General features: G+C 42.0%; 1 protein-coding gene across 1 annotated transcript; it reads right to left on the bottom strand.

Annotated features, from left to right (window-relative positions):
- Nucleotides 1-22,045, bottom strand: map3k3 (mitogen-activated protein kinase kinase kinase 3). The gene is made up of 17 exons (XM_035181077.2): nucleotides 20,771-22,045; nucleotides 16,753-16,824; nucleotides 16,092-16,213; nucleotides 14,013-14,053; nucleotides 13,473-13,572; nucleotides 12,709-12,822; nucleotides 12,348-12,468; nucleotides 11,403-11,536; nucleotides 10,884-10,957; nucleotides 10,624-10,691; nucleotides 9,559-9,654; nucleotides 9,280-9,441; nucleotides 8,523-8,671; nucleotides 6,378-6,509; nucleotides 5,061-5,190; nucleotides 4,743-4,920; nucleotides 1-3,319 (listed from the first exon to the last, which is right to left on the bottom strand). The coding sequence occupies exons 2-17, from the start codon at nucleotides 16,754-16,756 to the stop codon at nucleotides 3,091-3,093; spliced, it is 1,854 nt and encodes a 617-aa protein (XP_035036968.1). The 5' UTR covers nucleotides 16,757-16,824; nucleotides 20,771-22,045; the 3' UTR covers nucleotides 1-3,090.
- Between the last annotated feature and the right edge of the window lie 505 nt (nucleotides 22,046-22,550).

The raw sequence follows: 22,550 nt of genomic DNA, 5'->3' as shown, positions 1-22,550 counted from the left end.
GGATATTAAAAAAAATCTTTATTTGTTTTGTAGAGAGGCCATGACAAATACATATACATATGTATATTTATACATATATGTCATTAGAGATACTATTCTTTTCTTGCTGTAAAATAAATTTGATACATTAGACTTTGCACTGCAAGTCCTGTCATGATACATAATCATACATTTACATATATAGATATATAGAGAACTAGTTTGTATTCTTTCGATTATCCCAGGGTCCTTTGTCTTCTTCAACACTGTACTTACTCAAGCTGCCTTTATCCTGTAGCAGCCCCATAGAAGCATCTTCATGTTAGCGTTAAGGCAGCAGCCCCCGAAAACCATTTAATACTTGTTGTCTGAACCCTGGGATAAACAAAGTCGTCTTCTGGTTTGAACAGCGAACTCTGACATCCAGCACTGGCTCTGATCCTGCTCGTCTTTGTCTCTCACACACCCCTCAATTTCATTTTAATAACCCAGATCCGATGAAAACATTTCCCTGGAGCTTCTTTTGTAAATGAAGCCTTTTTAAAGGTTGTATTCATGAGACCTTGTAGATGTTAGAAGGTACAACAGCTAAATGATGCAAAGTTTCCATAACCTGTCAGATAATCATCATTTTAATGAATATCTTTGGATGTGTGGAAAGTATTTTGTTTGGAGCTGGAACAAGAAGCGTGCAGCCAGAGTTCGTTTTCCACCCATTTTTCATTTATAAACCCCATTTCTGTAATGTCTGCAAAACCAGCTGCTTCCTACAATTGAACGAAACTATGTCTTGAAAGTATCATTAACTTTGACACAGTCTAATTATAAAAAATATATTTATACATATATATTTGCTTATAAAATCTAATTGGAATGGACGTGGGGATATAAATAAAAGTGAAACAATTTTCACATTTTAAGTCAAATTTGGTAACGAGAACAAAAAAAAACAAAAAAAACATTCATTTGACAAAAAAGTGCATCTGATTGAAAATTGATCATTAAGCTAAGGGTTCTCTGTCAAGGATGTTTGGGCCTGACACACATGGACAGTATGATCCTCAGCAAAGGAAGTCCCACATTAAGGCCTTTACCGTCTGCTGACTGATACCAAGTTCAGACCATGACCCTGCTCCGTCCCTTTTTGGCACATTGTAGGCTCAGAACAACTGTGATACTGAAGAGCTGCGAGAGGAAGAAGGCAGCTGGAAGGAGAAGTCACACTGAGGCAAGAGGTAGAACCACAGAAGAGTCACTTTAAGAAGAAAAATCCACACCCAGCTCCTCTTTCACTGTTACATGTCGTCCTCATGCTTTATATGATGATTGCATCCAAATTCTGTTGGTTCCCGAAGTGCACTGATTCTCTTAATTACCTCCACCATGCAGCTTATGTTTCCCAGGATTACACAAAAACTACTGAAGATATTTCCATTACATTTTTTGGAGGGATGGGGAATGACCCAAGGAAGAACACATTCAATTTTGGAGCGGATTCAGATTTTTAAAGGCTCCTTTTAGATATAGACTGCAATAATGACAGTGACTAAAAAAATATTTTTTCCGTGCAGACAGATTCAGAGTCAAATCTCTTTCCTCTCTCTCTCCTTTTTACAAAACATAACATCAGGAGTGCAGCTACCTCACCAGGCGCCCCGTGTAAAGTCCTCAAGTCCTCCTGCAGCACCCACAGGTTCGGTTCTAACCCGGCCCTTTGCTGGGTGTCTTCCCCACCCTCTCTCCCAATTTCACATCCAAATTCTGTGGCATCAATAAAGGCCACAGTGCTCTCGAAGGTCCACTGCTCTGCAAATATTCTCACAACCGTCAAGCATTCTTCTACATATATGGATAGAAAATTTTGTGCACAATTTTCAAGATTTTTTAACCTGTTGCAATTCCTGATCTAATGACGGATGTGTTTGCCGAAGCTAAGTTATATGAGATTGCTTAATATCATTTTATATTTTCATAGAAAAGAATATGTTGACATTTTGTTGTGTTGTGCAAAGAAAACATGTCATTTTTGGCAAGGTGGGAAAGGTCATCGTGTGTTACAAGTCTTTTTAGACAGATTTATTTTCGTCCAGATTGTTAAAATAATGTTGAAATACCTTCAGAGCTTTATTAAAGTGTTGTTAATCAACCTGAGTTTTTCAAAGAGGACTGCATGATTACTTTGAGAGAAACAAATAGTCACAGATATCACAATTTGTGATTCGAATGGTTATAGTTTAGATGAGAGGCAGATTGGAGCGAGGAGCTGCAGTGCATCGTGGTCTTTGGAGGTTTAAGACAGTGGACGTAATTGTGTATTTATCTCTTGTCATGAATTTGTGATTGCTAAGACACATCCTCTGTCTCCTGAGGGGCTCAAACCAAAACATGACATAGCTTATTTACTTCAGAGGTTTTCAACAGCTGAACAATATTTTGCCATTAAACTCCAGTTAAAGACAAAACTCCATGTGATATCACTTCTTCTGTTGTTGTTGTTTTTTTTACCACCAATTCGTAGCCAGAAATAGAAAAGGAGTTCTAACTGAGGGTGGAGTTTTCTTTGTTCCAGAGCAGGAACAGAAACAGGAAGTAGCTGCAATTTGCCAAAGTTGGAAAAACCTGTCCAATTAACACTGTAGTGCACTGGGGGGGGGCGATCAACATCCACTGGGGACACTTGAGCTCTAGGCCTGCTGTAGCTTTAAAAGTCAAACACCTGAGACTTCCTGGTCTCAGGTGCCCAACAAGCGAAGGTAAACACAGGGGAGGATACTTTATCATGTGCTGAGACTCAGTGATGCTGCATTTGGAGTGTGTGTATCCGAGTGATACTTCATCTGTGTTTTGTTTCCCCCTGGTGGTGACTTTTGTACTTACATTGGTTTTAAAGGCACCAATGTTTGACAGTTTGGATCTCTTTGTCTCTACTTTGGATCTGTGTGAGCGAACACTGATTCGTCTTTGAAGCCCCTGCATTGTGGCAGAGGCTCAGTGGGTTTCACACTGTTCCAGGTCTGGACTCCTGTCATGGTTTGATTTCGAGGAAGCTGCAGATTCTGCCGAGGCTGCTGTGCCACTTCATGGTAAGAAAGTTCAGAAACCAGGCGGGTTTCAGCACAGAATCTGAGAGAACGGATGTCTGAGCAGCTCCTCAGCGCTCGGCCTGTGTTTGGCCTCCACGAAGATGCAGCGGATAAAGTCCCGTGACTGGTCGGAGGTGTTTGAGGGTAGCAGTGGGTTGGTGGGCTGGGTCGCGATCTTGAATATGGCTGCCATGGCCTCATATTCAGCCCACGGAGGCTTTTCTGTCAGCATCTCCACCACAGTACAACCAAGGCTCCTGTAGAAGATGTGCATGATTAGTAATTCATAACAAGCTGAAACAAACACCACACATTTTGTCCCAGCTGCTTTGAAGGAATGTTTGGAGTGGAAACTTTCACACTTGCTGTCTGCAGAGGGCCTCCTCCACCTGTTGGGGAGGTGCACGCCCTCCAGGGAGCATCACTCCCCCTCCAAGCCTCGGCTCAGAACATGGAACATACCATCCTCTGTTATGACCTGTCTGACTGGCTGTCAGCCAGTCACATTACTCGCCTTATTGGGTCACCACCCAATCACATTCATAAGGGAATGTTCTCTGCTCTGTGTGTGGGAGCGTGGTAAGAACCAGGATACATACACCAGACGCCACACTTTATTAAAAAAGTGTTTCACAAGCATCAAGCTTCTGTCATTCAAAGAGTAATAAGTATATACTTTTCATTCTATCAAGTTCCCACATATCCCATCAGCCCCTGGTGGGTTCAGATCAGTCAGTACATGTACATCGCCCCTGTCCCCATTTTAAACTGAACCAGTTTTACTGAGAGATGCAAAGCAGTTGTTAAAAAAACACTTGTATGCAGGTGTTTGACATTCCCACTAAATTGTTGCCTGCACGTAAAGTGTAAAAAGCCACAACGTCTGTGTTTGCACATGTGCACGTTTGTTTCACTTCAGCAGCATTAACAGATATTATTCCCTTACAGGACCAAGTGCTCCAATGTGTGTGACACTAGATTATCAGAGTAACTACAATAGTTAACTTGTAAATCCGTTAAAAATCCCAAATTAAAAGTGCACAGGGATTAATTTATTATGTGTTTGCCAAAAAAACTATTTCATTATTTGTATCTGTCACTTTTTCACTGATTGCAATAAAGATTTGTTAACAATGAATCCATTTATATTAGAGCCCGACCGATGAGCTTATAACAATATTAGGGAAAGCATTTCCAATACAGATATAATAATAATATTTATAAATATAAAAAATTGGCAATGTCAAACCCTTATGACAAAGATATATGAAACTCAAACGAAAAAATAAATCTTTTACATGAAATGCAAAACTTTTCTGCATTGTTTTTTCTGTAAAATGAAAGTTTTCATATCGGCAAACATAAATGCTGATATTGATATATCTGTGAAAGACTCATGTCAGCAGAATTTTATCGGCCAACTAATCAGTGTTTTTTTAAAAGCAACGTAAATGATAAAAGTACGAAAAAGTTTAGATTAATCAAAAGTAAGACCATAAAAAAACATTAGGAGTGTCTCATTATCTTAGGCAAAACACACTTTATACAAAAATGATGCTTTAAAACATTAATTTAAAATCTTTCTAATAGTCATGAGGGTCAAACATGACATTTATCAAGTTGTGTGATGAACTGGGATCAAGCTTTGAATGACACTGCTGTGTATTTCCTGGGCCTTACCAGACGTCAGCCTTCCTGCCGTAGCCTTCTCCACTGATCACCTCCGGACTCATCCAGTAGGGGGTGCCGGTCACTGAGCGGATGCCGGTGCCAGAGATGCAGATGGTCTGAAGCCTCTTGCTGGCGCCAAAGTCTCCAAGCTTCACATTGCCCACTGAATCCCGCAGGATGTTGGCACCTGAGAGCCACAGTTGACATGGAACACATCAAATATTTGAACTCATCTTCAATCATCTTCTGCACGTGGTAAAACCCAAAAATCTCTGTCTATTCATGCATCTCCTGCATAAACAGGCTTGTGTATTTAAACAGCACTACCTTTAATGTCCCTGTGTACGATCATGTTGCTGTGCAGATAGGACATCCCCTCCAGGATCTGTCTCGTGTACTTCCGGGTCACATTTTCCGTCAGGGCCCCGTATGCCTTCAGCTGGTCTTTGACTGAACCCTAATAATGAGAAAACGAATCCTTCAAATTCAACTGCTTTCAGATGTCAGTGCAACAACTAACAGACTGTGAATACGCACATGTGTTACGACCACCAACAAGCTCCATCACTTGAGATTTGAACAAAGGATGCATGGAGTGAAAGAGCCTGAATTAACTGTTCACTAAATGTCTCTTAACATATCTACCCCTGCCAAATAACTTTTTTTCACAAAACTTGGTGGAAGGATGTGGTTTGGGTCAGAATCCATTACATTTTGGTCTGGATCCGGAGTTTGTTGGCACTTTTTTTTTGCATAGTGAGTGAGGGTGTTTTTCAACATTTTCCTTGACTTCTCAGAGAATAATACATGGATCTTGATGAAAAAAATGGTAAAAGGGCTGATATTTAGAATTTGGTGCAGATTCATATAAAAATTCTGAACTCGCGAATTTCAATGTGGTTTCATAAGGAGACTGTTGGGCCTTAGGGGTAGTACTCTAGTACTTCTTGTTTGTTTGTTTGTTTGTTTGTTTGGAAGCAGGATTATGCAAAAACTACAGAACTGATTTCCATGAAAACTAGCAGACTACTGGAAGACTGCACAACAAAATGCTAAATCTTTTTTTTTTATCCTTTTTTGGACAAGTAATATGTCTACACACTGGTGGCAGGGTTTTATTTGGCATTCATTATTAATTTTCAGGAGGTTCTGTTTTTATTTTCTCCTCCAGGGGGATTTCTCACCTGAATTCACCCATGAACCACCCACCCTATTGTAATTTTTGTTTTACTAAACAATCAACGGCTTCTTCATCTTTTACATCATTGGTATGTGTTGCTTCTCATTTTAAAATGCCTGAAACACTGGGCCAGGCTACTTCAAAAATTGTTAATCGAAAAGTGTTGTTGTTGAAAAGCCACTTAAGTACTTATTTTTTTAAATATTGGAATCATTTCAAGGGGAACAATCACTTTTCTAAATGCCTACTTTTCTTAATATCACCAAATTAATTCTTTATATTAAGCTGGTTGAGTTACCTGAGTTTAAATTATGATTGTTTTGTTATATTATAATCTTATTGATGCGATTGTTCCATCATATGCAAATGTTGTGGAGCGCAAAGACTTGATTTCTAGTTTTCAACTTGAGAAAACACACATTGCTCTGACCGCTGGTTGAATCTGTGACATTGCTTGGACTCACCCCCGGCATGTACTCCATGAAAATAGTGAGGGTCTTCTCATTGAGATCCCTCAGACAGCCGTAGTACTGAACAATGCGCTCGTGATGCAGGTTTTTCAGCAGCTGGATTTCACACTCCAGAGCACTAACCTCCTGCAGAGAGACATTGAGATGTAGAGAGATATCACGGCTCAGATCTCAGAGATTAAACATGAAGGCTGTCATGTCTGAACAGAGCAGCTTTATTCATTTCCTGTTTTTGTTTGCATTTTTCAGACATGACAAATCCCTGTCGTCTCTCTCAAACCGATGACAAGCAAATAACCTTAAACACAGGGATGAAAAAGAGTCATTTATGGCTGCATGTGGACTCTGCGAAAAAGTGACACCGACAGCAGAGAGTAAATAAAAGTCAACAGCACAGTTCTCCAAAACAAGTGTGTGTTTACTTCAGGGAAAGAGGCCACAACAGAGAGAGAGAGAGAGAGACACACACACACATACACATACACATACACACACACACAGTCATCTCCAAGTCCCAAAACAGAAGCTGCTTTAACAGAAACAACAACTAATTCACATCTGCTACAAACTGGGGGAGCGAGGGAGGGTGAGTGTGTGTGTAAGTGAGTGGCAGGGTGATGGAAGGCCAAGGGGACGCTGACCTGTCGAGCTCCTCCGCAACCACCACCACAACACACATATACAGGAAGTGACAGTGCATGTTTTCTCTGTGGCAGACAGGAAGAGACATTAAAATGGAGGCCGAGGGAGGAAAGATAACCTCTTCAATACATTCCTCTTCATGGGTTATTGACATTTTTTTTCCCTGTGCTTTGATTATCACCTCCTCCAAGGAGGTTGTGTTTTCACCCCTGTCTGTGTGTGTTTCAGCAGGATTGCACAAGAACTACTGAACACAAAAACTTGGTTGAAGGATGGGACATGGGCCAACAGAGAATGGCACGGATCCAGACAAGAAGACGAAACCAGGAGTTGTTTTTCATTAACATTGCATTTTTTTTTTTTACACCTTTTTCCCAGAGAATAAGTCATGGATCTTGATGTGAAAAATCAGGCATACATAGGGGACTGATTTATGAGTGTGTGCAATTTGCGAATTAAATGTTGTTTCATAATAGGGGTAGGTGTTTTTCAGCTGCTGTTCAGTACCCAACAGAGCTACAGACACGTTATAATGTGGATTCAGCAGGGAATCGACAGTTTATATGCATCTTTAAAAGACAGATTTGGTGCAGAATTTAAGTGGAGTGTTGGACCTTGGCGTAAGTTAGCGGTCTACTGATTGTCATTCTAGTTTGTTTTCTGAGGAAAATGAAGGTAAACTCATTAATCCCTGGCTCAGTCATTTATGCTAACTACCTACATTCCAGCACATTAACATTCACAACACATGAGGTAATTCTTATTGTGCCAATGTGTGATTTGATTAATAACCAACCTAAGGTTTAATATTTTACTCTAATGGTTAGAGAGATGAGTTACTGTAAACTGTGAGAATAGTGAGCATAATGATGTAATGCCATTTCCTGACATAAGAGATGAACTTTGTCAAAGTGGTGGTAGCAAAAATGTCTACATGCAATGTCCGCAAAACAAACAATAGTTTTTGTAAGAGGTAATGTCCAAAGCAAAAGTAGAATTGGGGGAATCAAAAAGAGACACTGCACATGTTGTTTCTGTGAAAACAAGCATCATTTTGCGGTGTCCATTATCTTTTGAACACATATTTCGAGAGCTGTTCATCTTATCAGCTTCACACTTGACATGTGAATTGTTCAGGGCCAAAGGAAGTGCAGTGTACAATTTGTTGTGATTTGATACGTTCAAGATTATAAACTTTGAATAAACAGACAACCAGCGCTCTGTAGCAGCGGTGGTGGCTGGGACGTTGGTATTCACAACAACAACAACTGATTCTCCAGGCTGTGGTTCTGCCTACTGATATGAACTTCACCAAACTTTGAAGAAACAGGTGGAGAACTCTTTGTGCAGCAGCAGCTTCAGGTACTGAGGACTGAAGCCAGTTTCTGCGGCTCAATTTGACAGTTTCAGGATGAAAACTGCTACCAGCATCACCACAGGCCAAACAAACAGTCAGATTTAGATACTCCATGTTAAGCTTACTAGCAAGCATCTCACCTTGCTTGTCTCAGGGCTGTCAGGATCAAACTGGACCTGCTTGGCAGCCAGCTCTCTCCCAGTATCCACATCGTAACACAGGTAAACCCGTCCAAATGCCCCCTGGCCCAGGAGCTTCCCCCGCCGCCATGTTACTGGAGCGCTGGGTGCTGCGAAAAAACAACAACACACCTGTTAACCTATGTTTTACATATGAAAAGAGAAGTAACATGAAAACGTCTAATGGCTTGACAGAACTACAAAAGCATTGTTTTCACTTTTACCCTTTAACACACTTTCCTTACAAGCTTCTCCCAGACTTTGCGGTTAGGCTTAAAATATCCCAGATTTTTCTCTCTATGGGATGTAAGAAGTTCACCTTATTCTTATCTGGTTATGATAAGAGAGCAAACAAAGGTATTTTCTAAAGTGTTCCTTAAACCTCATGTGCTTTTTAAATTACGCACAGTAACTCATATGGTACAGCTAGAGGAAACATGTTAAATTCCTCTTTTCCTGCATCTTTCAGGTTTAACTATTTTACTTCACTGGAATCAGTAGCACCATTTTCATTGACCTACCATTTAAACAATTTTTCATCCTGCTAAAAGTTAAATTGGTTGTAACTGACCATAAGATTATCAGGAGCTTTGATTTGAAAATATCAGCATTGTTATTTACCCTTGAACCTTGAATCTATTCATTTCTCAAGAATTCATGTCATCCTAAAAAGTAAAGTGTATTTTCTAAGAAACAGCTACTGCAGATCAACACTCACACTTATGGGCAACAGAACGATCCTGGGGACGGAGTCTGCCCTGGGCATCGACGAGCTGCCAGCTGCCAAGACTCTCCTCGCTGCCGTTGAGTGACCGACGTGAAGGCACAAGGGTGAACAGGTTCCCCTGGGGTCGGCGAATCCGCGGAAACGTCCGGCGACCTGCAGGAGAGCGAGACAGAGGCTCAGGTGAATGTCCCATGATGACCGGGATGGAGGAAATACCACAGAGGGAACACATGAGACCAGGTACATGGTGGATAAATGGAGACATCTTACCTTCGCTGTGGTCCTTGTGATGCAGGGAGACGTGGTACCTACGAGGATAGGTGCCACCCTTTCCAGCTACCCTGTCATACACATGATTCTCCCTGTCTGAAAGCAAATATCAACAAGTCAAAGGTCAGCAGGATTACTCTGTATTTCAACCACAGTTTAGCTCAGTTGCACAGTGGGTCACATAGTGTTCATGTGAGCTACTTTCCCTTACTCTCTGACTCTCCCTTACAGCTTATACCTAAAATGAAAATACTGTTCAGATTAGCTGCTTAAACACTGCTTGTGTAAATTAATGAGGTCACTACAGGCAAACACTGAATATCATAAGCTGGATTCTTTATCAAATCAGTTATGTTGTATGCTCAGATGTTTCAAAGCATAGGCTGGACTATTAATAATGCTTGTGATTGGCATTACAGTGCTTGTTTCACTGTGAACATGAACTTTAGGACACGCGTCTCTCTTGTAGAGACACAGAGTCTCGCCTAATTTGTCTGTGTACCCATGCGGTTCACAGCAAAACAGTTTCAATGTCTATATCAGTCGCGTATGTCCTAAATATTTGCAACACTTCCTGTTTCAGGCTTTAGTATTTTAACATGGTTTTTAAAGTGAAATATTTGCAGGACTAGATCATGCACAACTTCATAACGTAGAGTCCTGGCATTTCGTCGAGTACATAGGCTACTTTAGTCGAGGTAATTCAGTAGTCATACCAAAGACCTCCCGTAGCAGCGCTGCAGCAGACACAGAGCGGACACGCAGCAGACCCAAGTGAAAACATGCCTTCCTGGAATCAGTTAATCTCTTATGAATGTGCCCTTGATTTTAACGTGAGCGACAATATCACTTTCCTTGTTGAGTCCCAACCAGCGCTGCTGTAGCACGCTGGTCGTCTGTTTATTCAAATTGTATGAGTAAAACATGAACGATTCTCAAGATACGTCTTCTGCATACAGACAGACTTAGATTCCGGAATTATCAGATAGATAAACCTGCTACATTACTGGGTTTAAGTTAAAGGATGGTGCTGTTGGAAGAATCTTTGACTGTAGCTGTTCTCACCTGAGCACTCCTGACGGTTATCAGGGTAACTTTTAGCTCTGTGCATGCGAGACTTCCTCAATGATGGGCTGTGAGAGAAAAAAAAGTGTGAAAGAAGTATGAAAATGTTGAGAGGTTTTCCAAAGTAAAGTAGCCATTTCCACAGATCGTATTTGGGTATTGACATAGAGAAGGTTACAGTTATTCCAAAAATAAAACATGAAATGGGCAGTGAGTTCCTGTGCAAGTATTAATGTTGGCGGGCAGTGTTTGATCCTCACCTGTCTGAGTTGCTGTCCAGAGACTGACAGCTTCCAGAGACAGAGTTTTCTGCACTGCTCCAGGGATCCAGCACCTGCACAGGGCACAATGGAAAATGAGAGCTGTGTTTGTGGTTGTGTGTGTGTCTGTGTGTGTGTGTACATGTTTCGGGAAGAAGAGTCTGTCCTAAAATGTATATTTGGAAACTTCGGGAGCATGAACCCAATATTTCCTGAATTATAAAATAGCTTTGCTGGCAGCGAAGGTACAAATGAATAAGTCTGGAGACTCAATGAATGCCTAGCTTGACCTTCTACTCACAAATAATTTAGCTTCTTTACAACTCTTATCATTCCTGCATGAAAATTTAACTACAATCAGCCAAACAACTTTCAGTGCCTGTAAAAGGTCCTGATTCAAGCTGTTGAGGCCGAGTTGTTTATGTGAACCAATTTTAATAGTCTCGAGATCATAAACACATCACATGAATTCTTTTTTTAAGGCGGATTTTCCCCTTTTATTGTGAAGCTATGACTCACACACTGATCGCTGGTCTCTGGGATGAACTCCCCCTCACTGTTTATGCTGGTGTATGAACCTTGGCGGGCGATCCTCTGCTGGCGCTCGGGCACATAGCCAGGAGGCGGCGAGCTACGCCCCGTGTTCTGAGAACCTGGGATTAGACAGCAGTTATGAGCATAAAAAGAAATTAGATGTAGGAAAAATAAGATTCAAGACAATATTTGTATTTTAAAAATTGCAGCAACAATGTGCTTTTTGTATCATTTTTTAAACTAATGGGCCCATGTTGAGATTTATATATATGAAGAACAAGCAGCACAAAGCAACCACGCAGATACTCAACTCCTACACAGATCCATAAATAATTGTGAAAAAAGTGTGTCAAAGAAGAAACAAACACTCCTGACTGGAGTAACGGCTGCGATTTTTATAGTTTTTATATTTATGGCCTGCTGCTGTCATGAAGTTCAGAACCCCCCCAGTGCTCTAGGGGAAAAAAAATAAAGATCCTAAACCAGGCCACTGGTCCACCACACTAATAGAGCTCCGTAATCTGATTGGCTGCCGTCCAGCAGGCATCGTCTAGTGATGGTGAACAGGAAAAGGAAGAGGACCCATTGCTAGAAGGGGAAGCCAAAGAAAGAACAGCCAGAGCCAGAGCCAGAGCAGAGAGAGAGAGAGAGAGAGAGAGAGAGAGAGAGAGAGAGAGAGAGAGTGGAGGCAACAGAGAAAAGGAAACTGAGGTAGTAAAAAAAAAACGGCAAAGGCCCGCTGACATGAGACCTGCCTATAAATTAATATTTACTATATTTATGTCGAGGCTTCTTAGGTGATCATTTTTACGTACAAACCTGGAAAATAAATGGATGCAGTGGAATAGGGAGAAATTTGAAACTAAAAATGTATTCAGTTTTGAATATTTTTTTGAGTGCGGACATTTAATGACAGTTAAAGATATGTACCGGTTGATAGGTGGCGCCCTCTGGGCTCGGCAGATTGGTACACCCCGCTAACGTCTCCAGTGGATTGAGATGACTTGATCCTCACCTGTTTACATGGCACATGGTGAGAGGGGGAGGAGACCTAGAGTCAAGAGACGGATGGACCGGACGGGGGGGGGGAGACAAAAAGTTTAAACATGAACACACACATATTGAAACTATGGGTTCATGTCAGCGAATGCAACATCGATGAAAGAGGAACCTGGATTTGTCACAACAGGGCTGTGCAATGAAGAAATGGCAGTGGTGCAACTGTACACTTTTAACGCACACCCAGTTTATGGGTGTGTGAGTGTGCGTGTGTGTGTTTTTTGTGTCTCACGTTGCTGTGCTCCTGAGTGAGCAGCAGGATCTTGATGCTCTTCATGTTGGAGCTTCGGTCCAGCAGATCGATTGCCTTGTCCAGGTCGTCCTGGCCTCGCAGAGGGATGGACAACTGCCGCGATACAAGTCCAACACATCAACACTCGCACAAACACGTGATCCAACACATACAAATGCAAACATATGAAGGCTGCACAAATGTTTGATCAATAAAATGAATATGAAAAAACACAGTATATATTCAGACATGTTACAACAAAACAAAAAACTTAGAAGCTAATTCTTTGTCCTGGCTTTTGATTAAATGTGTTTTATAGATATTATTGTATTGCATTTATCTAAGTTAAGTACATCAATATTATTAGTATGTTCTTTTATCCCATTTTAGTGAAGTTTATTTCTTGTACTTCTTTATTGTTATTATTGTAGTAATATGTTTAAAATCTATTTTGATTGAAAAAATACCAAATCATTCCCTGATTCCAGCTTCGCAAATTAGGATTTCTAACTTTTCTTTGTCTTATGTGACAGTAAAAATCTTAAAATGTAAGATTAAAATGTTACTTTGGGCTTAAGGAAACTGTAACGGAAAATCTACATATCACTAGATTTTATTAGACATCTAATAGGATAAAATATTAATTCAGAAAATAATGTCAAAACATAGGAAAATGATAGTCTATATCAGATTTCTTTGCACACACACACAATAAACAATCAAGCTGAATCAATGGTAAACCAGCAGCTGAGTCTCCACTTTACCTCATTGTTCATGTAATGCAGGTCTAACTGCTGCCCAAACACGGTCTTAACTTTCTGCTGGATTTCTTCGAACTGCACAGGCCGTCCAAACATCAAGATCCTACGCGTAAAAAGAAATGAAGAAATCAAACAGACAGGCAGATTATGAGAGCTTTGCAGCGGCTGCTCAGGAAACTGCTTTTGAGTTACATGCACACATGCAAGCAGAGTACACACGAGCTGCTGTTTTTCAGAGAGAGCAGATTCCTCTCAGTACACCTTGCATATTTGTAGTTTGTACTGGCAGCCGCAGAGTAACCACAGTCCTTTCCTCTGTGTTCTCCAGCTCACATACCAGTCTGAATTAAAAGCTGGAGCCTGTGTTTGACTCTGAGATGTGCTCGTTTCTCATGAACTGAAACGTGACAGGAACAGCTCGTGCGTGAGTATGTTTATGTCTGTCTCTGCTCTCTCTCACTCACTTATGGATGTACCGTATACATGCATGTGTGTAGAATACCTCCACAGACTGCATGTAAACAAAGCCTGAGACAAACTCACCGTCTCTCCCCTGAGAACTCAAACTTTATCCTGACATCGTCCTGGGGGAACACAGAAACAGAAAGGTCAAGACGTGGTCATCAGAAGTAATCACATAAGATAGACTGTGCTGATATTTTAACTCCAGTTAATTCACCACAAACCCATTCATTATCTTCACCGCTTATCCTTACGCCTGGAGCTGGAGCCAATCCCAGCTGATATTAAGAGTGAGGTGGAGTAAAGCCTGTACATCGCAGAGCCAACATACAGAGACAAGCGTCCAACAGTTTCACACTTAGGGCCCGGTCACACATACTCAAATGTATCAGTGGCAAACCTTGGCCTCCCGGTTCATTTAAGGCGGCGAAGAAAACACTCACTTCCTGTGGTGAGCCAAATCTTAGTGAGGCTTTGCGTGGAGTTCAACCTTGGTGGACTTTGACCCACAATATTCTCTACATATCTGCGTATGTGCGAGCAGGCCCGTGTCTTTGGACTGCGGAGGAGGCTGCAGTACCCGGGGAGAAAATGCAAAATCCACACAAAAAGACCAAGCTGGGATTCGAACAAACCTTCTCAAGTGATTCTTCCAAAAGAATACATCTCAATTAGTTTGACTTTTGGGAGCTGAATTACTTTGAGAATGACTTCCACATGTCATGTCTTCTTCTGTCGGTCTTACTCAATAATTGCCTGCTGGGAACCCATGTCCCTTTATGCCTCTTTCGTTGCTTCATCATTAGCGAACACCCACTTCCACTCATAACAAGCACAAACAAAGTTATAAAGAAAATGGCGGAGAATGTTATCCTTGGGGGACAATCTCTGGTTTTAAGAAAATACTACCAAGCACATGAGTTTCTGTAATGGTTATTTTCTGTGGCCGCGACTCAATGATACTGGTAAAATGCGAGGGTGGGTGGGCTACTGGCCACTTTCCATACAAGCAAAAGATATATTTTTAGAGAGAGTAGATGAAAATAACTGGATTTAATCTGTTTCAGATGAAGGGGTCCCAGAGTTGTGGGTGGCTACTTCGGAAACTCATCTGTCATTACGCTAAATTTGCGAACTGTGTGGGCCAGAGGAAATTCTATAAGCAATGAGAATATTCCTGAACTGGTGATACAAAATTACACTTTTTTTCAAGTACAGTTGTCCATCGTAAAAATGCATTACTCGACACACCAATAGTCATAAGGATACAAAAATACTTTGGCAGCTTTTCAGACCCCGGAAATTCACCATCACTCATATTAGACACAACCTAAAATCTGCAAATCTCACCCAGTTTGTTGAGTTTTCACACATAATGGACACCTGAAGATTTAAAGTGTGGACAGAAGACTTTCCTCTTTATCACCCTTCTTCTTCCTCTTCAAGGAGCCATAATCCTTTTTCAGTTTTCCTTTCTTCTACTAGGTAAATAGTTTATTTGTGGATGTAAAAGTTCGGCTAAGTTAAAAAGCCTTAAGTCTGTGGTTAAGAGAGTTTCTCTCTCGATATTCGTCTGGCCGATACTTCCTTCATTATGCAAACATCGAGCATTATGATGTCACAGGTAAAGTAAGAGCAGAGGCTGACCTTTTCTACACGCATGAGAAACAGTTGACCAATCAAACAGAGTGGGCAAGCTGCCCAATCAGAGCAGCCCAGGCTTTATCAGGGAAAGGGGGGAAACCTCTATCTGAAACCAAGTGTTTCAGATAGAGGCTGAAAAGAGGAGCTGCAGCAACGCTCAGTGACAGACATTACAGCGAGTAAACCTTTTCAAGTAATAACACAAATTAACATTATCCACCTGAATATGATTTAGGACATGGAGAGTGTGATCTTATTCAGGCTTTTATTCTGACAGTGCGCAGGCACACTGTGTTGCTGAGGGACAGTACAAACAACAACAACACACAGCTGTTCATGGAGAAACGTCTGTTGGGATTCATTTAATTGTTAAAGTTTAGGACCAAGATGTTTAGAGTCTTGATTGTAACTGAGTTTTATGACTTTGATGAAACTTTTGTCCATGGTTCCCAAGTTCATATCATGATTTATAAACACAACTTTACATTGATGCACTAGGGTGGACTGTTACAGTACCTGTCTGTTGGTCTGAGCCGGCAACTTGGGTTTGCTGTTGTCGTACGACACCACTGGCTGGCGCCTCGTCATCTGGAGGGCAACCAGGTCCTTCATTATAGAGTGGAGGGCCTGCCTCTCATCTGGAGAGGATAATACGTTGGGAAAAAACAAACAATTAGAGTGCAGATTGGAAAAAGGATGATCTGAGTGTGTAATAATGACAGAAAGTGAGAGAGAGAAAGAGAGGGGTAGGAGCCCGTAGCTGTGCACGGAAAGGTGAGGGGAGACAATTAGTCAGTTATCTTTAACTAAAGCCATATTGAGACTATCCCATGACATGGTATTAGAGCCAGGGAAGGATTGCAGTGTTTTTGATGTGCCTTTTCCCACGTTTGATTTCAGGGCAACCTCTGCCTTGGCTGGACAAACTCACGGAGAGAAAATAATCTCCTTGTGTAGCTTGGACAGACTTCATACAACCACAGAGCAGTGGAGAGAACCAGACCCCATCTATACAACACTGAAAACCAATCCTGTGTCTGCAACAGCAGCAGCAGCTCGCACAGGCTTTGGCCTCTGGGATTGTGTTTGGTGTGATTGCGTGTGTCTGTTTTTATCTCACACTGTGAGGAAACCATGCAGCAAATGTCTGCCTCACAGCAGAATTCAGAAGACTTACTCATTGTGGCAAAGTTTGTGTACGATGGTGCCCCAACAGGCCCTCAGAAACTTGTCTCTGCTGTCCCACAGCCTGGAGTAATGAAAAAACAGAAAGTGGTTATTGATAAGCTCATAAGAACTGAGGCTGTGATTGTTTTTGTTAAGATTTTATTGCTTAGAGACAAGAGTGTGAGTATTGAGAGTCTCTGAGTCACATGGGAGATGACTTATGACCAAGGTTGTAAAGTACCAATAAAACATCAACTAAGTGGTAAACATCAATAAAATAGGGTGTTTGGAAAAATATGAAAAATGAATTCATAGTATCCAGTAGAGACCAATAATCGGACAGTATGATCGTTTCACAAACACATTGTATCTGCGTTTATGAAAACTTGTATTTCACAGCATAAACTCAGCAGATAAGATGTGCATTATGTTAACATTTATTTTTCTTAATTCAAGTTATATATATATATATATATGTATCAAGCCATTTCTTTGTCTTAAGGGTTTGATAACAAGATCTTAGAAATGATTGCCTGAAGGCCGGCCTGATAAAGTGGCTGTCCCGCGCCCTTACTATAAAAAGGTATTTCTGTAATTCATTTACACCTTAGAATGTTTTAATGTGATGCAAGTTAGAGAGCCTAATTTCCATTTACAGCACAGGCCTTTTTCACGTTTGATCCCTTACAGGCATTTAAAAAATGTAACCTAAGCTCTCAGAACACAGACCAGAAGGTCTCTCTGACTGAGGGCCCGAGTGAATGAGAGTGTGTGCAGCACATGAGAGAATGTGCGCTGTGTTTTTTGCCCATGAGAAAGAATGACAATTGGAAACGGCTGAAACTCAAACTACACTGGCAGACAGCGCTCTGGCACAGATCACATGGGAAGAATGAATTCTAACGCGGACTTTTCGGCTTTTTAAAATATCTACCAGCTCTAAACTACTTGATTGCACGAGCTGCAGAAACCAGATTCAGCTGTTATAACTCCATTGCTGAGCAGGGCCACATCTTCTGCTCTCTTCAAGTGTCAACAGCATTATAAACTGAGGCATTTCCTTCAATGGACAGGGTTTCCCCTAAATTTGGACCAATACATCAAGGGGATTTAAACTAATTCAACAAAAGATGAAAACCACCGGACTTGTCTTCTTGTGACTTTGATGTCCTTAAACATGAACTCAGTTTTACGCCAGATGATGAGGACATTTGACTGACTTTACTTAAGGCTTAAAACAGTCCAATGCCTTCTCTACCAGAGATGCACTGATGCTTTTTCTTCCCTTCTCCAGTACCTCAACTATGGCAGCTTGTTGTGCCTAAATGAATGCAACTGATGACTATAAAGAAACTGCATGCCATGATCTGACGCATGTGGCCGACACTTGATCTGCTTAGTAAGATCAGTATCGGGACAGATATTATTGCGGTTCTTTATATACTCATGGATGGTGGCTCAGGAAGTAGACAGAAGATCAGTGGTTTGATCCCCGGCACCTCCAGTCTGCATTCTGAAGGGTCCTAGGGGAAGATACTGAACCCCAAATCCCCCCTGACAGCTGTGCTGACAGTGTGTGAATGGTGCGTGATAGAAAAAGCGCTGAGTATAAAAGCGCTGTATAATTATGTGTGAATGTGACTTGTACTGTAAAGAGCTTTGAGTGCTCAATAACACTGGAGAAGCTCTGTATAAATACAGTCCATTTAGCATTCAATTTACCATGGTTGATCCTGTAGCAAAACAAATCACTGTTGGGGCAAAGCATGTGCTTTAATCATGCTGTTTTTATATTGCAAACAAGATTCATCTCTAGCAGAACTTGCCGGTCAATAGTTTCCTAAAGGTCCACAAGAAAAAGAGGAAAACACACATGCAGCAGGTCTGTCTACAGTAGCTCTGTGGTGATGTGCTTGGTGAACCTAGAGAACCAGTGACAAGTGACTGTCGCTGTCTGAGGATGGAGGCTGCAGAAGCCTGAGATCTGAGGATCGGTGAGTCGATCGGAGAAGAGAGCAGCTAGGTGAGCGGGAAACGACTTCTGTGCATGGAACGGGCAACATCAGCACCTGAGGCAACACACTGACTCTTTGGATTTCATGGTAATAATCACCCACAGGAATGTTGGGCACGTCCGACTGTGGTCAGGAGACCGTTGCCACGTTGCTTTCAAGCTTCCGCCACTCTCATGTTCCCCTGCCAACGGAGTGGGTGCCAAACACTTTTGTCCTTCAACCCCCGAGGACTTCACGCTTATGGCATTTTCATCCCATGCTAAATAGCGTGGAGTTTATGAGGTGTGCAGTTCCCCCACTAGTTGCATGGATGTGGGCCCCTCAGGTAACATAGAAACAGAATCTCTTCTCAACCAAACAAAATGTTCTCCAGTAGCCTGAGTGCTGGATCCGCTATCAGATTTGAGAAACCTCACTCGCTCAAAACATGCACCTCAAGGGGTCGTTGTAATCAAAAAAACAACAATTAACCTCTCTGTCCAATCCCCCACAGACCCTCTCATCTCTCCTGATTTTAATTACCTCCCAGGCGGAATGTGGGGAATTTAAAGGAGAAGCCGGCTGCACTGTACCAGTCCAGTCAGCTGTGCCCACTTTATTTTCCTTGTATCATATTTCCAGGACTTGCAGGATTTACATGGATTTTCCTCCCCCCACTCCTCTCTGTCTGCTTTGAGAGGTGTTTAGTCTGAGGCTGTTTTTCCCAGCCACAGTTCTCGCTCTGTCTCTGGCCAGTGATGCATCTGAACTCAGAGCTTCCCGCCACCCCCCCGCCACCCCCACCACCCTGATGTCTCTCCTGTTTCAGGTGCTCATGTGCTTTGGATTCAGGGAAACCCACCATGTTTGAATATTTTTGCAATCTGAATAAGCTGCTCGTTCTTGGCTTGGGTAAAGTTTCAAATGTGCTTGGCGGGGTTTAAACACAGACGGACACACTGGAATATACATTTCAAAAGATAAGGTTATGTAGAACCTCAGTGTGAGTTTTGGAAATGCTGGTTATTCTGCAGGTTCGGATAACAATATTTAAAGGTCAGAAGAGGTCAGATTTATGAAGGAGAATGATGATGTTCTGTGGCCTGTACCTCGATCTATTCAATAAGATTCTGATCATATCAATGAAAAACATAAATCCATAATCCAATATTTCTTCATCCGAGTTATACACTCAGCTTGTTAGGTAAACCAAGATAAAATCAATGCAGTGACCTGCACTAAACCTCCATGGTGATTTTAATGTTTCAGAGAGATGCTGCTTCATGGTCATTTGGTTTTTCTATCATCCTATACATCTCTGTATAATGCAATACAGTACATCAAAACCACAGACTAACCACATTGTTACTGTTTCCACTAGTAACATGAAATGCAACATTGAAAGCATAGTCAAGAAAGTGTACTTGACGTATTAAATGTATTTTGGATTCATCTGCTGACGAGACAGTGACACCATCATGATGCTTGTTTTGTCATTTTTCACAAATGAAGTAACAACAGAGACAAACATTATACCAACTGCAGTAATGACTAAAAGAATGGGAAGAGTATTAATAATGTTGGAATGTGTTCAGATAGTTTTTTGTACCAGTACTGTGTGTTATGCTGGTTGTTAATACAAAATAATAATTTGGGTGCCGATAGGAACTTTTTTTTATTTTTATTGTGGTATCAAGTATCATTTTTTTATCCTAGTATCGTATCAAAATCTAAAATTGTGGCCCTACAGACTACATCCCCCATAATGATCACACAATGGAATAAACACCTCCTTTAAACAGTTGATGCAGGTATGATTCCTTGCAGGATGATACCAGGTGTTCCTATTCAACTGCTTTTGCACACTTTGCTTTGTGTCCCCGTGTTTGCATTTTTAGATTTGGACCCTAGTAGTTCATTAAAAACAATTCTTGGTTCCCATTGTTTTGCCCATTTGTCCTGACTGCTGCATGACTCCCTCATCGTAAACCCGTCAGCCCTGTCACGTGCTGACAGTCAGCTGACAGTCCTCACCTGTTGCCCTGGCGACCCGGGTCAGGGCGAGACGGGACTTGTCCCGAGTGGAGCGGAGCCGCAGTGGGTGCACAGGTAGTTCATTCGGTGTCCTCGGGTTCCTCTCACACCGGTGCGCGTGCGTGTGAGGGCGCCATGGCAGGGGCCGACCCCCCCTCCCCTCCCCTCCCTGCAGGTAACAGGGGGGCTCGTCCTCCTCTTTCAAGTTGGAGCAGGAAAAAAACAAAAACACGCTTCCCCGGGTTGTAAACACAAACTTGAGTCACATGAGAGGTTTCACAGGGGGGAAAGAAAAGCCTACATCAGAGTGATCCAGCTGCTGAGGTCCACACCTCCGCTCCTCTGCAGCCGCTCCAACACATGTCCAGGCTTCATTCACACAGAACTGTGTCCCCCAAATGTGAAAGCAACAAAAAAAACTACCAAAAAAGGTGCAACAACAACCGTGTGGCCTGTATGAAATCCATCTGCGAGGGAAAAGATAGCACACTTTCCGTGATTTTGATTTAATGGCCTCTCTTCCTGATCACTTTGAAGTTTTTTCCTCTCTGGGTTGCCAGGTTTGAATCCAAAATAGCACGAACACCAACACTATCTGATGTGTGATAATATTATATCCTGCGAATATCTGAACTTTTAGGATTAAACAGGATATAACAGCCTAAATAAGAAAAAAAACACAGGCCTGTGTCTGACAGTAATAAATCTGACTCCCATGGAGACACAACGGAGCCAGAACGGACTAAAACAACAGTAAAGATGAATAATTGAGGCCTTTCAGTGTTTCTGGTCCAAATACCAGGGATGTTTTCAGTCAAGTTGGACAAACTCCAGCGATGTTCGGTGCAAATCTGTCTTGAAACACTGTCTCTGGAGTGTGGACAGACTTTTTCCCTGCTTCAGCGACACCGTCACAGAGTCCCGGTGGTCCCCCGGTGGTCCCCCGCTGGTGTCCCGGTGGTCTAGCGGTAATGTAACGGGGGTCCCCCTGCGCTCTCACAACTTTCACCGACCAAAACAAAGCGGAGGAACGCTCCTGAGCTGCGCGCGTCAAACTTCCTGACAGACGAACACTGTCACCGGAACCCGCTTCTTACGTCCCCAGCGCGTCGTGAAAACCTCGCTCTCAGGTCGAGTCCATGTTCTCCAGGTGTTAGACTGCTCCCTGCTCCCGTGCGCGCGGTTTATTAATTCTCGCTTTTGCTAAAAACTATCCACATTAGCGCCGTGCAGCCGCGGGGACGCGCTGTTACTCGGTCGAAGTCTTTTCCACGGGAGCGCGCTGCATATCATTAGAGGGGCGGAGCAGCTGTGACGCGGGTCAGTCACGATGCCTTCAGGAACCGTCGGTAAATCACACGTTCAGTGAACCGCTGGGTCCGTATTAAACGCTGCTTTGTGACTGGTTGTCGGTCACTAAGTGGAGGAAATCCAGCCATTTACTCACAGGATTTAAATCTGCAGCTCTCATCTCTATGTGCATTTCAATGTAGTTGTACTTCTTTTAATAGACGTCGTTTTGTGAATCATGTAACATTGTTTAGAAAAAAATTCTATAAAAATTAAGTTATTATTCATATCTTTATCATTATTATAATTGCAATTCTTGATTATTGTATAAGAGGATTTACATTTTCTTCTTAACTTCACTATATCAGGGGTCTTCAACGTTTTTCAGGCCAAGGACCCCCAAACTGATGGAGAGATGGAGCAGGGACCCCCCCCTACTATATATATTGTATAAAATTGTGTTTTATATTAAACTGGGCCTAGTGCCATG

The sequence above is a fragment of the Hippoglossus stenolepis genome, chromosome 16 (assembly GCF_022539355.2).
Source record: "Hippoglossus stenolepis isolate QCI-W04-F060 chromosome 16, HSTE1.2, whole genome shotgun sequence".
NCBI classification, from domain to species: Eukaryota; Metazoa; Chordata; class Actinopteri; order Pleuronectiformes; family Pleuronectidae; genus Hippoglossus; species Hippoglossus stenolepis.
This window is presented reverse-complemented; position numbering and strand designations above follow the sequence as displayed.